General features: G+C 33.3%; 1 protein-coding gene across 4 annotated transcripts in view; it reads left to right on the top strand.

The window, feature by feature from the left end:
* Positions 1–20916, top strand: part of LOC136043185 (beta-alanine-activating enzyme-like) — a 149190-nt gene that overhangs the window by 57872 nt on the left and 70402 nt on the right. For all 4 annotated transcript variants that reach the window (XR_010621568.1, XM_065728119.1, XM_065728117.1 and 1 more), the window contains 2 exons: positions 3848–4098; positions 12146–12294. Coding sequence is in view for 3 of the 4 variants with exons in the window: in XM_065728119.1 (XP_065584191.1) it covers positions 3848–4098; positions 12146–12294 (400 nt within the window). In the remaining variant the exon portion in view is untranslated. The remainder of the gene's footprint in view (positions 1–3847; positions 4099–12145; positions 12295–20916) is intronic.

Genomic DNA, 20916 nt, shown 5'->3' with positions numbered 1-20916 from the left:
TAACCTAAATTTCTTTATTATTTATAAATGTAAATAATCTAAGAAATTATTCACTGAGAGCTATTCCTGGAGCCTGTCGAAATTGTTCAGGAGGGAGGACCTGAATTTTATTCTTAAAAGGTGTAAGAGTAGGATAAAACAGTTTATTTTTAGCAGGAAAGAATCATATTCATTCCAAACGCTGTCTAGTTCTGCGCTTTAGGTATATTTTTCCTTTTCAAAAGAGGGGGCAAATGCCTAACTTTAGCCTCTTGCCTCCCACTGTTACCGAAGATGATGTGCCATTTAAAATGCTCTCATACAAAACAACTCAGCACAATTGGACACATCTAAGCAAGTTTCATTTTGATTCTTCGTTTCCAGTAAATTTTGCACAAGATAGCAGGAACTTTGTACGAAATCCATGTAATTTTATGATAGAGTCGAATGTGGCGACGAAATAATCCGGTTTATTAGTTTATTTGGTTCTTTTTGGCTTAGTAGAAATTTTTACCTCGTAGCAGTATAATTTTTTTATTTTTTTTTTTTTTTGTAATACCTGTGAGCCTATAGAAATTATTCGGGAGTGAAGATCTGTGATGTATGCAATATAGGACCTGCAATGCTCAATTTTGTGCTTTTTATATATATTTTTTCTTTTAAGGGGGAGGGAGAAGATTCTCGATCTTTACCTTTTTCTTCCCCTGCAGTCACCCAAGGTGATATATTCTTTAAAACATTCTTCTCCGTTTTGCAACCCTTACCTGATATTTTGAATAATGTACCCCCATAAGATAAGATGAGATTTTATTTCTGAAAAATATGGCTATCACAGGCCCAAATGGGCGTAGCTCGTACTTTAGAGTCAAAAAGTACGCACAAAGAAGAAACAAGCCAATATAAGTAAGAGAAAAAATGTTCAAAATGTTAAAAAGGTTATAAAAAAAAATATTAAAAAGCAGTTAAAACTCGTAGAATGAAAATGGAATAAACTAAATAAAAATACAAGGACATTTTAATCTTGTGACAGAAACCTACAAAACACAAATTAGCTAAAAAAAAAAAAAAAAACAAACAATACTTCCCTTTTATCTGGGTCCACAAAGCTCCAGATAGAGTTTAATTTAAAGGTTTTAAATTTTTCGTTTCTGTGGGAGAAATGTCCTCTTTATAGCATCCTAGAAGGTGATCTATGCCTACAACTACTTAAGACAAAGCTTTAAAGGCAATGATTTATATTGCGAAATAGGTGTGTTTGTTCCAGGGACAATATTATTGAAGGGAGGTATCTAAAGAGAGCTTATGGGAAAGTAATGAAGATCCGTGAGTACGTCAAGATAGAGTAAACGGTTTCTTATAATTCAGGAATACGTTAGGATTCTAATACAATCAAGCTAAGTGACTGGTAGGTAGGCTGTAACAAAAGCGATCAAGTAAATTCTCGATTGCCATAAATTCAGAAAAAGGTGGTTTTAGGGGAAAGAAAAAGGACACTTGACCTGGGTTCAGAAATTTTAGCGGCGCAAAATTTCAAATAAATAATCTAACGGTTATAATCAGTTTGTAATTTGGAAATCTTATGTTTATTAAAATAAAGTAAGGGTTAATGAATGAAAATAGTTTTTAAATTCTTAATTAATTGATAAAATAAAAATAAGTTAAAAAATAATGAAATAATAATAACTAAATTAAAATAATTGATAATAATTAAATGATTTAGATAACAATGAAAAAATTAAACAATAAATTATTAATTAATTAATTAATTAAAAATAGTTTGGTTTACCAATGAAAATTTTATTTAACTTTGGCTTGAAGATTTTATGAGAAACAGGAGACGGGCGCGCTAATCAAGATTTTACTCCGGGCGCGAAAAGCCAGAACAGCCACTACATAAAACTTAGCACTGAGATAAATTGAACAGCATAAAACCTATCCTAAATAACACACTTAGCCTCATGTTTAAAATTTGTTTATAAAGACCCTCTTCCTTTCCCCAAGCTAATTTAAGTTTTTATTTCTGGGATAAATCTACATGAATTTAAATTCATGATTTAAGGGAGCTTGACTCTTAGACTGGGTCGTAATTAATGGAAAAAAATGTAAAAAAGGCTGAGATTGGCGTTTGTGTTTGTTCGGAATTAATTAACCATATCTTGGAAGTGCACGCAACTATAACAACATTATCAACACTTCTAAGAATCAGTTTACAAAATCTTCTGCTTCTTAAAATCAAAATCAGTACAATCTTTAAAAGAGGGCGAAGTCAACTATGCAAGTCAGGCAGTAAGGATCTCCCGAATTCAGGCAATTCGGTGCCTTGGGGTTATTGTTGACCAGAACTTAAGTTGGAAAGCTCAAATTGCTAACCTAAGACTCAGACTGGGGAGGAACTTGGGTGGAACGCATCTTTTCAAATTCCTTGTTCCTGTTTCAGCTCTAAGATCAATCTGTATTTCCCTTGTTCATTCTATATTAATTACTGTTCAGTTGTTTACCTGGATACGTTTCAGTTCTATATTTTTCCCATTAAACAGTTGCAAAATAAAGCTATGGGAATCCTTGCGGTGTTATTTTATTCGCTAGTATCTCTCCTGGCAAATCTCCAACTAGGTATATAGTGTTATTTTAATATCATTCCTGTTAAACAAATCTGGTTGCGTCCATTTCCTTTGCGTTCTTTTTTTTGTAGCATGCATCGCCCAGTCTTCGAGCTAGTCCTCTGCCTGGGGACGGTATACTAATAGTTTTGATGGTATTACATCTAGTTATAATAGTCTAGCCGAGTGGATGGCACACTGAATTATTCAATGTCATTCGGGACGAGGGCTCGAATACTAGTATCACCAGGGTTTTGGTGAAGGTGAGTCTCTTTGCTCTGCAAACTCAGCCACTGTGAGTCTGGGGAGTTTACGGTTAAACAAATTCACGTGAAAAAACTGAACTTGAGATACCAAGTGAGATGGAAAACGTCTGGTCCTCGTACAAATACGAATAAGTAGCAACAATATAAGAACTTAGACATTAAATAAGCTGATTAAGGATGTTCTCAATGCTCAAGTTAATAAATGAAAATGAATTAACCTAAGAATTGTTGCCACCAGATGGCTGGTATATTAAATTCATTAAATTATTGAATTTTCTTCATTTCTTTTCTCTGCTATTCGACTAAGTTAGCAACGCTACAAGTTTTTCGATATATGAGCCAGTATGTCACAAAAAGAATATAAATTTAGCTGTTTCTGGTCGGCAGTAAATGGTCATATTTTATTTATGCCCTTGCCTAAATAATCGTACATCCTTTTTTCTAAAGTATCACTAATGATTGGAGAATGGTAGCTTAAGTTACTATTTATGGCGACTGAGTGTTCTCAGAGACAGAGGGCAGACCAAGTAAGATTTTTGGAAAGTTTTGTCTTTGCAGAATGTTAGCTCCTGCACTTAATATATTCTATTTGATTCCGGCAAAAAAAAGAATGGTTTGTTCCCTTAACCTTGAAACTAGTTTACGAGAGCTATGGGGGCTCAGATCGACCCTAATCCGCCTCGAGTGGTAACTCAAGTCACACGAACATATTCTGATCACTATGAAAAATGTGCCAATCAAATTTTAATTTTTAACCAAAGAAATGTTCAAAAATTGCATATTTTGTAGTTTAAATGTGTATTTGGTCTGACTTCTGTGAACACATGATGTATATGCATTTTTTTTCAAACAATTTTCATAATTGAAAAGGAATTAGGATTCAATTAAATATAGAAGCAATCATATTTATTTAATGTTGTCCCAGGTGGTATATATGTCGACGACGCGTACGCTTAAATATTCTTGGGTAGGCCCAAAATTGAGTTCTACCATATTTTCTAGGACATTCTTGACTACCTTGCGCTGATCTTGAAGGACATATCAGATAGTAACAAGCCCGCAATTTCCACATATCAGACGAACCTACTACCAAGTCCCCGTGAAAGACAATTTCTAGAATTATTTCGAAGCAAGAATGATTGTGCAATATTTGATGAAAACTATTCTGATGGTTCCCTGGTTATAATGGAGGAATGGAGCTGCAATATGAATAAATGTGTAGATGCATCACCTTTGCTGGTAAAAACCCATGAGTAAGTTTTTTATGTGAAGACTCATATCCACGTGAATTATTTGAAGATTTATCGCCAGTGTAGATAGTTTAATAGATTATTACGCCTAATATGTTGTGTTTATCTTATATACAAAATGGGAGTTCTTCAAAGACAGCATTTCTTTATCTTGAAAAAAAAAATGTCAGTAACTATTCTGGAGCTGGACTACCACTTAGTCCTGAGCTCGGAATCTTAGGAAAATTGTGTGCTTCAAACGTTACTCTTAAAGAGTATAAAATGCGTATACATTATTAGTATCTAATACATTAGGATTTTTTTACCCTTAATGAATATACGGGTATTGTTTCATTCTCAGTTGCATCCCTGTTCTGGTGGTCTCAAGTTGCGATGGTACCACCCGTACTGGTGACCAGCTTAACTGAGACCACTTTTGCTGGTGATCACCTGTAACTAACCGGACAGCTATTGTTTCAGGTATCCGGAATAAAACAAATTTAATTTTGTTTAAGTAAAAGCCCATTCATTCTCAACAATCTAGGTTCATTATTGATTGTTTGCTTTTATGCTGAAAGGGACTCATTTCTTCTAATTCTGAGGGTAAATTTATCGGCTAAGCTTTCAACCTATAAAAATCTTTAACGGAAAAGTAAGTTTCATCTTTGCTCTTTGTATCGACACCAAGAGGGTAAGCTTGTTACCTACGTTTGTGGCTAGTTGGGATAAATCAGAAGATATTGGTTTGGTCGGCCGGAAGATAAAAGCATTTCTGGGATGTTCTTTTTCGACCAAGTTTCATGTTGGTAATTGTATTGGTTGAAATTCAGGGCTAAAATTTTTACGTCCGAAAAGTTATACTTTACCGTTACATCATGATTCGTCCCATTACAAATCCTAAATATGCTGAAGCTAGTGTTTGAGTTCTAGCAGTGATAAAATTAAACAGAAAACTATTTTTTCAACTGAAATTAATCATCATTATTCAAACTTAAAATGAGCAGAAATTGTTTTGTATATGAGGTGGGCTACTCCGTCCTCGTTCTTCACTCTTTATGTTTAAGCCTTAAAGTTTTTTCAGAGTACTTCTTATTCAAATTTAATGACTCTTGCGTTTCGGAAGTCGCTCTTAAAGAATTGGTACAAAAATTCAAACTTTAATGTAAAGTATGAGGGTTGAAGAAGGGGATGCCCCCCCCTTCTGCTCATATAGGAACTAGTTTCTGTTCAATGTTGATCTTTACTTTCGGCTGGATAAACTTGTTTTTTTTTTTATATTTTCTGATAGTTTTCAAGTCATGTTAGGAACTCCTTCCCCTGTGTAATATTTCCCTGGAAAATTCCCCCGAGAAACTTTCTTTCCCAAAGGAAAATTTTTCCTGTGGAAAATCCCCCCGCAGAAAATTTCCCTATATATCCTAATAACAAATACTATATGTAAACAATGGGAAAATTCCACAGATTACAGCCCTTTCCCCAGGGGCTGTCTGGGTCATGCTATCCCTAGAGGCCTAGTTTTTGGACTTTTAAACCATTACAAACCAAATGACCTTTTCAAATTTTCGATCGGATGTCTTTGGGGAAAAAAGGGCGTGGGACGGGGCTCGTTGCCCCCCCCCCATCTTTGCGGTTGCTGAAAAGGGGCGCTAGAACATGTAATTTCCGTTCAAATGAGCCCTCTCACGATCTTCTTGGACGTGGCTTGATACAATCACCCTTGGGGAAAATAAAATAAATAAAAACGCGTCCATGATCTTTCCTCTGGCAAAAAACAAAAAGTTTAATTTTTTCATAGATAGGAGCTTGAAACCTCTATAACAGGGTTCTCTAGTATGCTGAATCTCATGGTGTGATTTCTATTATGATCACCTGACTTGTGGAGGGGGGTGCCTTTTTTGAAAATCAGGCAAATTTTCGCAGCATCATAGCATTAGGTTGGTAACATTAAACTTAAGGAATTTTATATTTTTGGAATCAGCATAAGAAGCCAATTCTTTTCATTTCATAATTGGTGTCAGATTTTTTTTTTTTTTTAGTTTTGGTTACTATGAGGCCGAGTCGCTTCTTACTTACAATTCATTTCCACGAATCATTTGATTATAATTTGATCCTACTATGAAAATAGGGATCCACAGAATGATATCTTACAGTGTAATTTGAAGAAACATAATTTTTTCGTGATATATGAAATAAATATCAAAGTTGTCATCTTTGGTTTGTCTAAATCTAGCCGATTACTCTGGAATGTAGATGTATGGTTCAGTTTGAAAACACTGTGTATTAGAAACTGCTACTTCTAACTTATTGTAGTATTATTTTCCCTTTGCAGAGCTATTTGTCCCTCTGAAAAATATCTTGCATCATCAGGTAATATGTATCTTTCTAATCTTCAACAAAACAAAAGTCTAGTTTCATAAAAGCCTTAACCGTTAACGTTAACCTTAACCTTAATACCATTATACCGTTACCGTTAATATATCGTTAATAATACCGTTAATTAACCGTTAACGTTAACCTTAACGTTAACCTTCTCCTTAAACCGTTGAGCTTAACAAAGCAGTTCTTGGGGTTTGGCTTTTAAGCTGAATTTATAATTTTAATTAGTGGTGGGACTGATTTTCTTAGAATCTCTAAACCTCATAAGTAGAGAAGATGTGGTTGTATGATGCTAAGGAATCTCCCGAGTCCCTTATTAGGGGTTTGGATCCATTTCTCAAAGTTTTATTGACCTAACACAAGTTTCTTCAAATTCATAAAAACTCAACGTCTTGAATGGAAGGAAAAGGGTGGAGCTTGGGGGTATTTGTCCCTTTGAAAAATACCTTGCATAATCAAGTAATATGTATCTTTCTAATCTTCAACAAAACAAATTCAGGTTTCATAAGAGCCTGCTTCTCCTTAAACCGTTGGCCTTGGCAAAGCAGTTCTTGGAGTTTGGCTTTTAAGCTGAATTTATAATTTTAATTAGTGGTGGGACTGATTTTTTTAGAATATCTAAACATCATAAGTAGAGAAGATGTGGTTGTATGATGCTAAGGATTCTCCCGAGTCCCTTGTTAGGGGTTTGGATCCATATCTCAATGTTTTATTGACCTAACACGAAATTTTTCAAATTCATAAAAACTCAACGTCTTGAATGGAAGGAAAAGGGTGGAGCTTGGGGGTATAGGTTACTTATAGAACAAAAATCAAATAGAAAAAAAAAATGAACTACGACATCCTCCATTCTACTCTTTTTAAATATAGTAATTACTGCCGCAAAAATTGCGTCCCAATCCCTTGGAAAGTTTGCTGAATTTCTGAGTTTCCTGTTATTTCTTAGCTTATTTTTATCGACACAATGTCGTTAATTGGTGGGGTGGGGGGGGGTAGAAGGATTATTAATCTTTTGCAGAATCAATTTCTTATTTAGTATTATGTTAGTATTATTAATCTTAGTATTAATCTTAGTATTATTAGTAATATTAATCTTTCTTATTTAGTATTGTTGATCCCATTTATTTACTCTTCAACATCAACCCCCTCAAGAAACGACAGCAAGAAAAATGGTTTACAAGATTGTTGAAACATCCACCTCGGGGGCCTTTTTCTGGCCGATGGGGAGATTGTAGATATGAATAAAGCATCTAGTACTTTCAATAGTACCAGATAATCCAAAAATTCTTTTTGCGTTTAAATTTTCTATCCCAATGTCGTTTTTCCCTGCTAAGACCAGTGATAATGTTGTCTGAGTTTTTTATCCGCTCTCATTCACATGCTAATTTTTTGTGAAATATCTTTGGAAGTATTTTCCCATCTTACAATACAAATTTTGATTTCAAAATGGATAAATATAAAGCATTTTCATTTTTCAAGTCATCAACTCGCCAATCGGCTCGTAAATTAGGTTAAAAAAAGGAACTTTTCCTCCAATGTTTGAAAAAAAGCTGCTACTGGGCCGATGGATCTTCAAGCAAAATCTCAATCCTTGGTTCTTTGCGCTAAAGGCTTAAAGTTCTTTAAAACTACTTGTCATTCAAATTCAACGGCTTTTATGTTTCAGCAGTCTTTCTTAAAGAAATGTGACTAAAAGTCAAACTTTAGTGAAAAAGGGCGAGGAATTGAGGTGTGGACAGTCTCTTTCGTAGACGGAATGATTTCTGTTCGTTTTAAGTTTTAATGCTGCTCCTTACTTTTAGTTGAAAAAATTTGTTTTTTTATTAAATTCCTGACCGTTCTTAAAATTATACCAGGAAATCTCCTTCTCTTCCCTTGTCCAGTGTGAAGTTTCCCATGGAAAGTTTCCCGCGAAAACTTCCCTCTCCGCAGTAAATACCTACCAAAACTGTCCGTGTATTGCCCAATAACAAATATTTTATGTGAACAGTAGGCAAGTTGCGTAGCTTACAACCCTTCCCAGGGGACTATGGGGGTCATGCCATCCCCAAAGGCATAGGTATTGAATTTCTTAACTATGCTGAATCAAAAATTTTGGATATATAAAAATCCTGATCTGGTGTCTTTGGGAAAAGGGGGTATGGGAGGGGGCTGTTGCCCTTGTCCTCCAATCTTTTTGGACAGTGAAAAAGGGTACTAGAACCATTGACTTAAGTTTGAGTGAGCCCTAGCCCCGCAACCTTCTAAGACCATTGGTTCGAAATGATCCCCCCCTAAGAAATAAAAAACAAATAAACAAGCTTTCGTTATCCTTCTTCTAGCACAGATTACAACATTCCTCATAGCCTGAATCTGATAGTGCGATTTTCATTAAGATTGCTTTACTTTTGGGGATGTTTCCCCACTTTTTTGAAAATTAGGCAAATTTTGTCAGGCTCTCATGTTTTGATGGATAGCATTAAACTTAATGAATTTCATGTATTTGGATTCTGCATGTAAAGCTAATTCTTTTCATGTATCTATTTTTATCAAAATTACTTTTTTTTAGAATTTCGATTAACACTGGGCCAAGTCGCTCCTTACTTATAAATTGCTACCTCGATAATTTAGATAGGAGTCTACTAAAATTCAAGAACACTATTGTGAATTCCCAAATAAGGAAGCCTCCCCAAATGTCTAGGAAGTTTATTGACTGGTTACTGTATTAAGTTTAATTTGAAATAAAACCTAATTTAAGGTCGAATTCTTGGATGATACTTTTTCTATTGCAGAAATTACAAAAAAAAATATTAGGGATTTCTTTAACTTTGTAAATCAAACGGTTTACAATTAATAATGTATTTACTTTAATTTTTTTTTCAAGATTTAAGAATTAAATAGTTAATTTAATATGCAATAGATAAGACGTAATTTACATAAAATATAAATCATTAAAACAAATCCGCATCAAGTTGAACAACCCCTTCTTAAGCGTCGACTAGAAATTTTTCTCGTGCCTCAGGACTTATTTACGCTGACATTAAAACTTAAAACGAACAGAAATTACTTCGTATATGAAAGGGGCTGCTTCCTCATCAACGCCCCGCTCTTTACGCTAAAGTTTGACTCTTTCTCTCAACACTTCTTTTTAAAACAGTAAAAAACTTCAGCGTACAGAGCGGGGCGTTGATGAGGAAGCAATCCCTTTCATATACGAAGTAATTTCTGTTCGCTTAAATTTTAATGTCGCTCTTTACTTTCAGTTAAAAAAACTTGTTTTTTTATTTAATTTTTGAACATTTTTGAATCAATGCATGTTTTGATTTTGGCTCTCCGCAGAGGAATAATCAAAACGAAATTTGCATATTTATTTTTTTGGCTAAATGGCTTTCTCATAGTTTTGATCGAATGATTCTGAGAAAAAAGGAGCGGGGGAGGAAGCCTAGTTGCCCTCCGATTTTTTGGTTACTTAAAAAGCCAACTAGAACTTTTAATTTTTTACGAGTGTTTTATTAGTAAAAGATATAAGTAGCTTATAAATTAGCTTACTTAACGAACTTTTGTATCCTCATGTTTTTATTACATATATGAGGGGGTTCAGCCCCTCGTCAGTACCTCGCTCTTTACACTACAGCTTAAATTTTGTCCCAATTCATTAAGAATGACCCCTGGATCACAAAAGCCGTAGAATAAATAGTTGAAATTACCAAAAATACTTTAGCATAAAGAGCGAGGTATTAGGAGGAGGTGAGCCCCTCATATGCGTAATAATTACTGTTCGTTTTAAGTTTGCTCCTTACTTCCAGTTGAAAACACTTTTTCATATTTATTTTTCCATTGTTTTTTTTTAAATAATGCTAGAAAATCCTGTACTCCCTTCATGGAAATTTTCTTCCCCCATGACAAATTCCTCGATAGAAAGCTCCCCCAACATATCCTTCCTTCTCAACCCCTCCCACTAACCAAAAAATCCCCCTGAAAACGTCTGTACATTTCCCAATAACCATTACTATATGTAAGCACTGGTCAAAGTTTGTAACTTGTAGCCCCTCCCACGGGGACTGTGGGGGAGTAAGTCGTCCCCAAAGACATAGTTATAAGGTTTTTCGACTATGCTGAATAAAATGGCTATCTCCGAATTTTGATCCGTTGACTTTGGGAAAATAATTAGCGTGGGAGGGGGCCTAGGTGCCCTCCAATTTTTTTGGTCACTTAAAAAGGGCACTAGAACTTTTCATTTCCGTTCGAATGAGCCCTCTCGCAACATTCTAGGACCACTTGATCTGCCTTCTGGCAAAAAAATACAAAATTCCACGTTTTTGTAGATAGGAGCTTGAAACTTCTACAATAGGGTTCTCTGATACGCTGAATCTGATGAATCTGAATCTGATGATTAATATTCTATGACTTTTACGGGGTGTTTCCCCCTATATTCTAAAATAAGGCAAATTTTCTCAGGCTCGTAACTTTTGACGCGTAAGACTAAACTCGATGAAACTTGTATATTTAAAATTAGCATTAAAATGCGATTCTTTGATGTAGCTATTGGTATCAAAATTCCATTTTTTAGAGTTTTGGTTACTATTGAGCCGGGTCGCTCCTTACTACAGTTCGTTGCCACGAACTGTTTGATCCTAGAGTGTATATTTTTCTAACTTACATCCCAAATAGGGAAGTGTCCCCAGATGTCTGGGAAGTTGTTGACTGGTTCCTGTTTTAAGTTTAATTTGAAATTAGACTTAATTTAGGATCGAATTTTTGGATGATACTTTTTCTATTGTCGAAATTACAAAAAAGAATTTATTAGGGATTTTTTTTAACTTTGTAAATCACATGGTTTGCAATTAATAATGTACGTACTAAAGTTTTTTTTATTTTTTTATATAAAAATTAAATAATTAATTTAATATGCAATAGATAAGACGTAATTTACATAAAATACAAATCATCAAAACGAATTTACGTCAAGTTGAACAACCCCTTATTAAACGTTGACTAGAAATTTTTCTCGTGACTTAAGACTTATTTACGCATCTATTTCCCACCCTAAACCTGACAGGGTATTTCTTTTTTTCTTTTGTCTCACATTGGATTTTCTTTTTTTTCTTTACTTTCGTATTTGCTTATAGTTTTTAAGTGGCATAATCTCTGTTCCTGTGTTCCTTATTTATACTATTTTTCTGTAAGAATTTTCCAGGAACTGCATTTTTATCTATTTAGTGTAGACTGGAGCCTCCTGTTAAATCGAGGATCGTATTCATCTAAAATTTAGTAAGATTACAAAATGCTCAAAAATTTTTCAACAGTGCCCAAGCCATTGAATTAGCCAGTACTTCCCCGTAAAGTTCCCAGATTTCCCGAATTTCCACAGAAAATAATTGAATTTTTCGAGACATCCTCAAAAATTGATATTCATAAATACACTGACTTTAATACAAAATACAAATCTTCAGTTTTGTTAAAATTAATTTTGGGGGCAATTTCCGAAACCTAATATCATCTTGATTATTTCAATAGAAACTTTTAAAACAAAATAAAGGCTGAGATACGACAGTCGTGATGACGTATATAGGCTTTTTGTACTTTTGCTAAATGGGACCAAGGTCCTCAAGACTTATTTACGGATCTGTTTCCCAGCCTGACTCTGACAGGGTAATAGTCTCTTAGTCTTGGATTTGAGACTTTCAAGTAGTCTTTTTTGTTACTTTTTTTCTAGAAATTACCCTGTGATATTTATTGGCTCGCATTCGAAGGAGTTTTCTGCCATTAATGGCCTTACGGGAGAGAAGCTATGGACTACAAATCTTGGTGGAAGAATTGAATCTTCGGCGGCAATATCAAAATGCGGAAAGATTATTTATATAGGTAACTCTTTTTAATAATAGTAATTATAAGTTTACTTCTGCCAGCAAACCTACAAAACCTACAAAACAAATGTAGATCAAAAAGGGAATACAAGAAAAAAGAGTCCCAAAAAATCATCTGATCTTAATGAAAATCACACTGTCAGATTGAGCAAATCAGAAAACCCTACAGCAGAGGTTTCAAGCTCCTATGTACAAAAATGTTCTGTTTGTGTGTGTGTGTTTTTTTTTTTTTTTTTTTTTTCAGGAGTAACTGCATGGTAAAATGGTCCTAGAAGACTGGGAATTTGTTTTCAAAAATCCTACTGTTAACAAGTCGGTCACACTAAAGCATGTTGATACTGGTAGGCTACTACAACTACTTCTAACTCACTGCAGCACTAAGTCGCCTGAGGCCAACACAGCTACGCACGCTCCTCCTCCAACCTAATCTATTCATGGCGTCCCTCTTTACACCCTCCCAGGAAGTTCCCATTTCTTTTAAATCTTTATTTATGACATCCTCCCAACCCAGACGAGGACGACCTGCTTTCCGTGTACCCCCAGACGGTTGGCCAAAAAGGACAATCTTCGGCAACCTGTCATCCTTCATGTAGGCTGGTAGGCTGAAATATTAATTTAGTACAAAATATTGCTACAGAAGTACCAGTGACAACTAGTGGTTCGTAGAAAATAAATATGCCAGTTTTAGGCTAAAATATTAATTTAACGCAAAAACTTTGGTACTATTAAGCTAATGTACTAAATTAACCATCATCATTGCGCAATATTATCCAGTGTACTGATGACAGCTTTTCCTTTTCCCTTTCCTTCATTGCTCTCTTTTTATTTTTCATTTACAAACCAGGGCTGTTGATTTTGATACTCGAGTTATTGTTGAATGTTTGTTACTAGTCCAATCGAAATTTGAAAAGAAACTAAGTTCAAGGTCGTACAAAAGCTCTGTTAGGTTTAAGGAGAAGGAAGTTACAACTAAGAAAAAAAAATCTAGACAGTCGTATAACTAAAAAATTTCTTTTGTGAAATTTTTATTTTGGATGGTATCAACATCCCCCCTCCCAACTTCTGTGTACAGTCTTAGACTTGGGATTAATTCTAGTCTTGATTAAACTAGCAAAAAAATAATATCGGATCTTTACCAATTAAGAAAGGCAGGAAGTGGGTGTGATTTGAAATTAAGTTGAGTTTGAAAAATACCTATTTCTGTTTATAAATAAAGAACCGCTCGAAAAAAGTCGTTAAATCAAAGGCAAATCATAAGGGTGGCATTTTCTTTTTCTGGTTTGAAATATATTTCAAAGCAATAAAATAAAGACAATTTGTTTGCTTTTGATAGGAATAACTTTTTCAAGACTCAAGCAGGGCTGTACCCAGGATTTTAATTCAGGATGGGATGGGGTTTGACTGTGAAAAAGTCTGTTAACCAACGTATAACCGAATAAGTACTACTATACGCAGTTTTTCTTTTGCCTGCGAGGAGGGACCTAGAATCCACCCCCCTCCACTCCCTGTGTATTGCCCTAGATTTGATTTTTCCCAAATCTTGATTTTACTAGTTGAAAAACCGGTCCTTCATAATTTTTGAAAATATGGCAAGCAAAAAAGCTTTTGGGACTTAAGTTTAAAAGAATATTTTCCATGGATGTTTCCGTTGTGTTTTATCTTCTATAAGTATTTAAAATCTTTTATATAAAGTATGTTCATGGGGGAAGAGCGAAACAATAAATGTAATTAGCATTTCCCTAAAAAGTTTTCAAGGACCAAATGTTTCATCTTCCAATGTCTGACGCTCAAGATAAACAAGTTTTCTCTTTTATAAAATTGACCCTTTTGGGAAATAACCCTATTCATGAACAAAACTTTTTAAAGGCAATAAAAGTATCATTTTAAAAGTACAAGCAAAGAAATGTGAGATTTTAAAAGTTTCTACGGCTCTAGCAATATATTGGCCATGCCAATTCAAAGGGCTTTGAGCTACACAATAAAAATCCCACGAGAGGGTAAAAAAAAAGTTGAAACGTGTGGTTGCCTCAATGGTCTGAATATTTGCAACGGCCAAAATTCCTGGAACAAAATTTTGAGCCTAAATTTTTGTAGGAAATTCGAAAGAGTTTGGCAATCAAGGAGAAACTAGTATAAATGTTCATAAATAAAAGGATGTCAAAGTTGTTTTGTTTGACCCTCTGAAATTATCCAAGAATTTGTATACTTTTCTACGTGATAGCATACCCTTTCTAAATAATTTTACATACATATATATATATATATATATATATATATATATATATATATATATATATATATATATATATATATATATATATATATATATACTAGCTGTTGGGGTGGCGCTTCGCGCCACCCCAACACCTAGTTGGTGGGGGCACTTCGCGCCCCCCCAAGCCCCCCTGCGCGCGTAAGTCGTTACGCGCCATATTAGTTACGCGCCATTGTAGTTGTGTCCCTATGTCCCACCTGTGAATATAGATATATATATATATATATATATATATATATAATATGTTTTTAACTACGTAAAACTTGCGAATATACAACATTCTTTGCTGTCCCATTGTCTGTGCATATAAATAGATTGTCAGGTTTACCGACTCTTGAACATGCAACATATAATGGTCCATGGGAAAACAATCCGTATTCAGATCTATACCTCATGATTCTAATGATTGCCCTTGAGCTTTGTTGATGGTGATTGCTAATCGACCATTCCCTGAGTAGCCATCGTCATTTATATATCCCCCTGTGCACCCCGGCGTCCCCTTTGTAGTTATGTCCCTGTGTCCCGGTCGTCATTTATATTCCCTGTGTCCCGGTCGTCATTTGTGTCCCGGTGTTCCAGTCTGTGATTTCTCTTTGAATGTCCTGGGCGTCATTTATATTCCTTGTGTCCCGGTGTCCCGGTCGTCATTTATATCCCCCTGTGCCCCCCGGCGTCCCCATTGTAGTTGTGTCCCTGTGTCCCGGTCGTCATTTATATTCCCTGTGTCCCGGTCGTCATTTGTATCCCGGTGTCCCGGTCTGTATATACATTCGTTTTTTAGTTTTGTTTTTCTCCTTTATTTTTTTCCTTTTTTCTTTTTTTTCTTTTTTAGTTTATTTAGATTTTTAGATTTTTTAGTTTTTTTATTAGTTTTTAGTTTTTTTGTAGTTTTTACCATTTTTTTAGTTTTTTTAGTTTTTTTTTTTTTACTTATGTCCTGGTCGTCATTTATACTCCCTGTGTCCCGGTCGTCATTTGTGTCTCGGTGCTTTGTTGATTGCTAATTTATATTATATTTATATTTATATTTTTTGTATTTATTAAGATTTTTTTAGTTTTCTTTTTCTCTTATTTTTCAGTTTTTTCCTTTTTTTTAGTTTTTTCTTTTTTAGTTTTTAGTTTTTTTTTGTTTTTTAATAATTCAGACGTTATATGCGGACAAACACGACGTCACTCGACAGACAGACAGACAGACATAACCCACAAACAACTTATTTTTATATATATTTATTCATATTTTTTTAGTTTTCTTTTTCTCTTTTATTTTTCAGTTTTTTCCTTTTTTTTAGTTTTTTTCTTTTTTAGTTTTTAGTTTTTTTTTAGTTTTTTACCTTTTTTTAGTTTTTTTTAGTTTTTTTAGTTTTTTAGCTTTTTTAGTTTTTTTATTAGTTTTTATTTTTTTTTGTAGTTTTGGCTTTTTTTATTTTTTTCAGTTTTTTTTTAGTTATTAGATTTTTACCTTTTTTTAGTTTTTTTTAGTTTTTTAGCTTTTTTAGTTTTTTTTTCTTTTTAGTTTTTTTTGTAGTTTTTACCTTTTTTAGTTTTTTTCTTCTTTTGTATTAGTGTGAAATAATTCAGACGTCATATGCGGACAAACATGACGTCACCTGATCCACAGATCCACAGACAACTTATTTTTATATATATAGATATATATATATATATATATATATATATATATATATATATATATATATACTAGCTATATATATATATATACTAATACTATATATATATATATACTATATATATACTATATATATATACTATATATATATATAGTATATATATATATATACTATATATATACTAGTTGGTGGGGGCGCTTCGCGCCCCCCCCCCAAGCCCCCCCGCGCGCGTAAGTCGTTACGCGCCATATTAGTTACGCGCCATTGTAGTTGTGTCCCTATGTCCCACCTGTGAATATAGATATATATATATATATATATATATATATATATATATATATATATATATATATATATATATATATATGTTTTTAACTACGTAAAACTTGCGAATATACAACATTCTTTGCTGTCCCATTGTCTGTGCATATAAATAGATTGTCAGGTTTACCGACTCTTGAACATGCAACATATAATGGTCCATGGGAAAACAATCCGTATTCAGATCTATACCTCATGATTCTAATGATTGCCCTTGAGCTTTGTTGATGGTGATTGCTAATCGACCATTCCCTGAGTCGCCATCGTCATTTATATATCCCCCTGTGCACCCCGGCGTCCCCTTTGTAGTTATGTCCCTGTGTCCCGGTCGTCATTTATATTCCCTGTGTCCCGGTCGTCATTTGTGTCCCGGTGTTCCAGTCTGTGATTTCTCTTTGAGTGTCCCGGGCGTCATTTATATTCCTTGTGTCCCGGTGTCCCGGTCGTCATTTATATCCCCCTGTGCCCCCCGGCGTCCCCATTGTAGTTGTGTCCCTGTGTCCCGGTCGTCATTTATATTCCCTGTGTCCCGGTTGTCATTTGTATCCCGGTGTCCCGGTCTGTATATACATTCGTTTTTTTAGTTTTGTTTTTCTCCTTTATTTTTTTCCTTTTTTCTTTTTTTTCTTTTTTAGTTTATTTAGATTTTTAGATTTTTTAGTTTTTTTATTAGTTTTTAGTTTTTTTGTAGTTTTTACCATTTTTTTAGTTTTTTTAGTTTTTTTTTTTACTTATGTCCTGGTCGTCATTTATGCTCCCTGTGCCCCGGTCGTCATTTGTGTCTCGGTGCTTTGTTGATTGCTAATTTATATTATATTTATATTTATATTTTTTATATTTATTAATATTTTTTTAGTTTTCTTTTTCTCTTATTTTTCAGTTTTTTCCTTTTTTTTAGTTTTTTCTTTTTTAGTTTTTAGTTTTTTTTTGTTTTTTACCTTTTTTTAGTTTTTTTAGTTTTTTTAGTTTTTTAGCTTTTTTAGTTTTTTTTTAGTTTTTGCCTTTTTTTAGTTTTTTCAGTTTTTTTTAGTTTTTAGTTTTTTACCTTTTTTTAGTTTTTTTTAGTTTTTTAGCTTTTTTAGTTTTTTTTCTTCTTTTGTATTAGTGTGAAATAATTCAGACGTCATATGCGGACAAACACGACGTCACTCGACAGACAGACAGACAGACATAACCCACAAACAACTTATTTTTATATATATTTATTCATATTTTTTTAGTTTTCTTTTTCTCTTTTATTTTTCAGTTTTTTCCTTTTTTTTAGTTTTTTTCTTTTTTAGTTTTTAGTTTTTTTTAGTTTTTTACCTTTTTTTAGTTTTTTTTAGTTTTTTTAGTTTTTTAGCTTTTTTAGTTTTTTTATTAGTTTTTATTTTTTTTGTAGTTTTTGCCTTTTTTTATTTTTTTCATTTTTTTTTTTAGTTATTAGATTTTTACCTTTTTTTAGTTTTTTTTAGTTTTTTAGCTTTTTTAGTTTTTTTTCTTTTTATTTTTTTTTGTAGTTTTTACCTTTTTTAGTTTTTTTCTTCTTTTGTATTAGTGTGAAATAATTCAGACGTCATATGCGAACAAACATGACGTCACCTGATCCATCCACAGATCCACACACAGACAACTTATTTTTATATATATAGATATACTAGCTGTTGGGGTGGCGCTTCGCGCCACCCCAACACCTAGTTGGTGGGGGCGCTTCGCGCCCCCCCCAAGCCCCCCCGCGCGCGTAAGTCGTTACGCGCCATAATAGTTACGCGCCATTGTAGTTGTGTCCCTATGTCCCACCTGTGAATATAGATATATATATATATATATGGTTTTAACTACGTAAAACTTGCGAATATACAACATTCTTTGCTGTCCCATTGTCTTTGCATATAAATAGATTGTCAGGTTATCCCCCTGTTTCCCCCGGTGTCCCCGTTGTAGTTGTGTCCCTGTGTCCCGGTCGTCATTTATATTCCCTGTGTCCCGGGTCCCGGTCATCATTTGTATCCCGGTGTCCCGGTCTGTATATACATTCGTTTTTTAGTTTTGTTTTTCTCCTTTATTTTTTTCCTTTTTTTTCTTTTTTAGCTTATTTAGATTTTTAGATTTTTTAGTTTTTTTTATTAGTTTTTAGTTTTTATTTCTTTTTAGTTTTTTTGTCCCGGTCGTCATTTATATCCCCCTGTTTCCCCCGGTGTCCTCGTTGTAGTTGTGTCCCTGTGTCCCGGTCGTTATTTATATTCCCTGTGTCCCGGTCGTCATTTGTATCCCGGTGTACCGGTCTGTATATACATTCGTTTTTTAGTTTTGTTTTTCTCCTTTATTTTTTTCCTTTTTTTTTCTTTTTTAGTTTATTTAGATTTTTAGATTTTTTAGTTTTTTTATTAGTTTTTAGTTTTTTTTTCTTTTTGGTTTTTTTTGTAGTTTTTACCTTCTTTTTAGTTTTGTTAATTTTTTTTTTACTTGTGTCTTGGTCGTCATTCATACTCCCTGTGTCCCGGTGCTTTGTTGATTGCTAATCGAACATTCCTTTTGTCCTGGTCGCTTTCTCTTTGAGTGTCGTCATTTATTTTTTTCTTTTTTAGTTCTTTTAGTTTTTACCTTTTTTAGTTTTTTTTTAGTTTTTAGTTTTTTTAGTTTTTTACCTTTTTTTAGTTTTTTTAGTTTTTTAGCTTTTTTATTTTTTTATTAGTTTTTAGTTTTTTTGTAGTTTTTGCCTTTTTTTTAGTTTTTTTAGTTTTTTAGCTTTTTTATTAGTTTTTAGTTTTTTTTGTAGTTTTTGCCTTTTTTTAGTTTTTTCAGTTTTGACGTCACCTGATCCAGTTTTTTCAGGTGACGTCACCTGATCCACGATCCACAGATCCACAGACAACTTATTTTTATATATATAGATAGTTTTTTTTTTTTTTCTTATGTCCTGGTCGTCATTTATACTCCCTGTGTCCCGGTGCTTTGTTGATTGCTAATCGAACATTCCTTTTGTCCTGGTCGCTTTCTCTTTGAGTGTCGTCATTTATTAGTTTTTTCCTTTTTTTTTAGTTTTTTATTGGTTTTTACCTTTATTTTAGCTTATTTTTCAGTTTTTTCCTTTTTTTTAGTTTTTTTTATTTTTTATTTTTTTTAGTTTTTTACCTTTTTTTAGTTTTTTTAGCTTTTTTAGTTTTTTAGCTTTTTTACTTTTTTTATTAGTTTTTAGTTTTTTTTTGTAGTTTTTGCCTTTTTTTAGTTTTTTCAGTTTTTTTTTTAGTTTTTTATTGGTTTTTACCTTTATAGTTTTTTTAGTTTTTTAGCTTTTTTATTTTTTTTATTAGTTTTTAGTTTTTTTTGTAGTTTTTGCCTTTTTTTAGTTTTTTCAGTTTTGACGTCACCTAATCCAGTTTTTTCAGGTGACGTCACCTGACACATCCATCCATCCATCCACAGACAGACAACTTATTTTTATATATATAGATAAGGAAAAGAGCAGAGCCCAGGGTGCTAATTTAAAGAGTCCCAGCCTTCACCGCATGGCTATAAGGCACACATTTTATAATATAGTTTTTATTGTAAAATAATTGTATATACAGTAATAATACTTACAATATACTTATAATGTGAAGTTATAAGAAGGGATTTTAAGGAAATTAGGACCCCATGGGAGGGAGTCAAGGGTGAAGCTTAGAGCAGGTAATGTGGAGGAAGATTTTGCGCAGTTTTGCTTGTGTCAGTTGGCTCTCTGTTGCAATGAGTTGTCTACAATAGGAGTAGGGGCTATAAAATATAGCCCCCTTTTTGCAATATATTTTCATCCTGTAGTTTTAGTTTTTAAGTAGAAACTCATTATAGAATAAATCTTGATTAGAAGTCGGTGACCTTCTATTTAATGGCCAAGATTTTGCATCTTTGTCTGAGGAAATGCTTCCGAGGCTTGTTTTTGTCGTCTTTAAATTACCATTTTATCTCCATGAAAACGTCCTTTGCATAGATTCAGTTTGAATTTAAGTTTATCTCGGGTGTAGTCCATGCTTTTTGTTGGGATGTAAAAAGGAACTATAAAGAAATAACGTGACTTTTAGATATTTTCTTAGTTGTGTTTCAAAGCTAGACGAAGAAGCTTGAATCCTTGTAAATGTCTTTGATAAAGAACTAATGTTTAAGCTATTAAGGATAAAAACAAGAAATATAAATTGTTGCTCTAAAGGTGTCTGTAGAAGCTGGAGAGGGAACGAGAATCCTTCCAGGAACTGTGTGAAAACTCCCGAAGAAAATTCCGGGATAATATCCTAAAACACTAGAAAAAAAAAATCTTTAGGCCTAAATAGTCATTAAAATTTGCACTTTGAAATTCTTGTTAACTAACTATTTAAATGAATGATCTTAAACTCTTTGAATCATTTTATGCTCCAAAATTATCTGTAAGAAAAAATAAATTCAT

The sequence above is a fragment of the Artemia franciscana genome, unplaced genomic scaffold (assembly GCF_032884065.1).
Source record: "Artemia franciscana unplaced genomic scaffold, ASM3288406v1 Scaffold_364, whole genome shotgun sequence".
Lineage (NCBI taxonomy): Eukaryota > Metazoa > Arthropoda > Branchiopoda > Anostraca > Artemiidae > Artemia > Artemia franciscana.
This window is presented reverse-complemented; position numbering and strand designations above follow the sequence as displayed.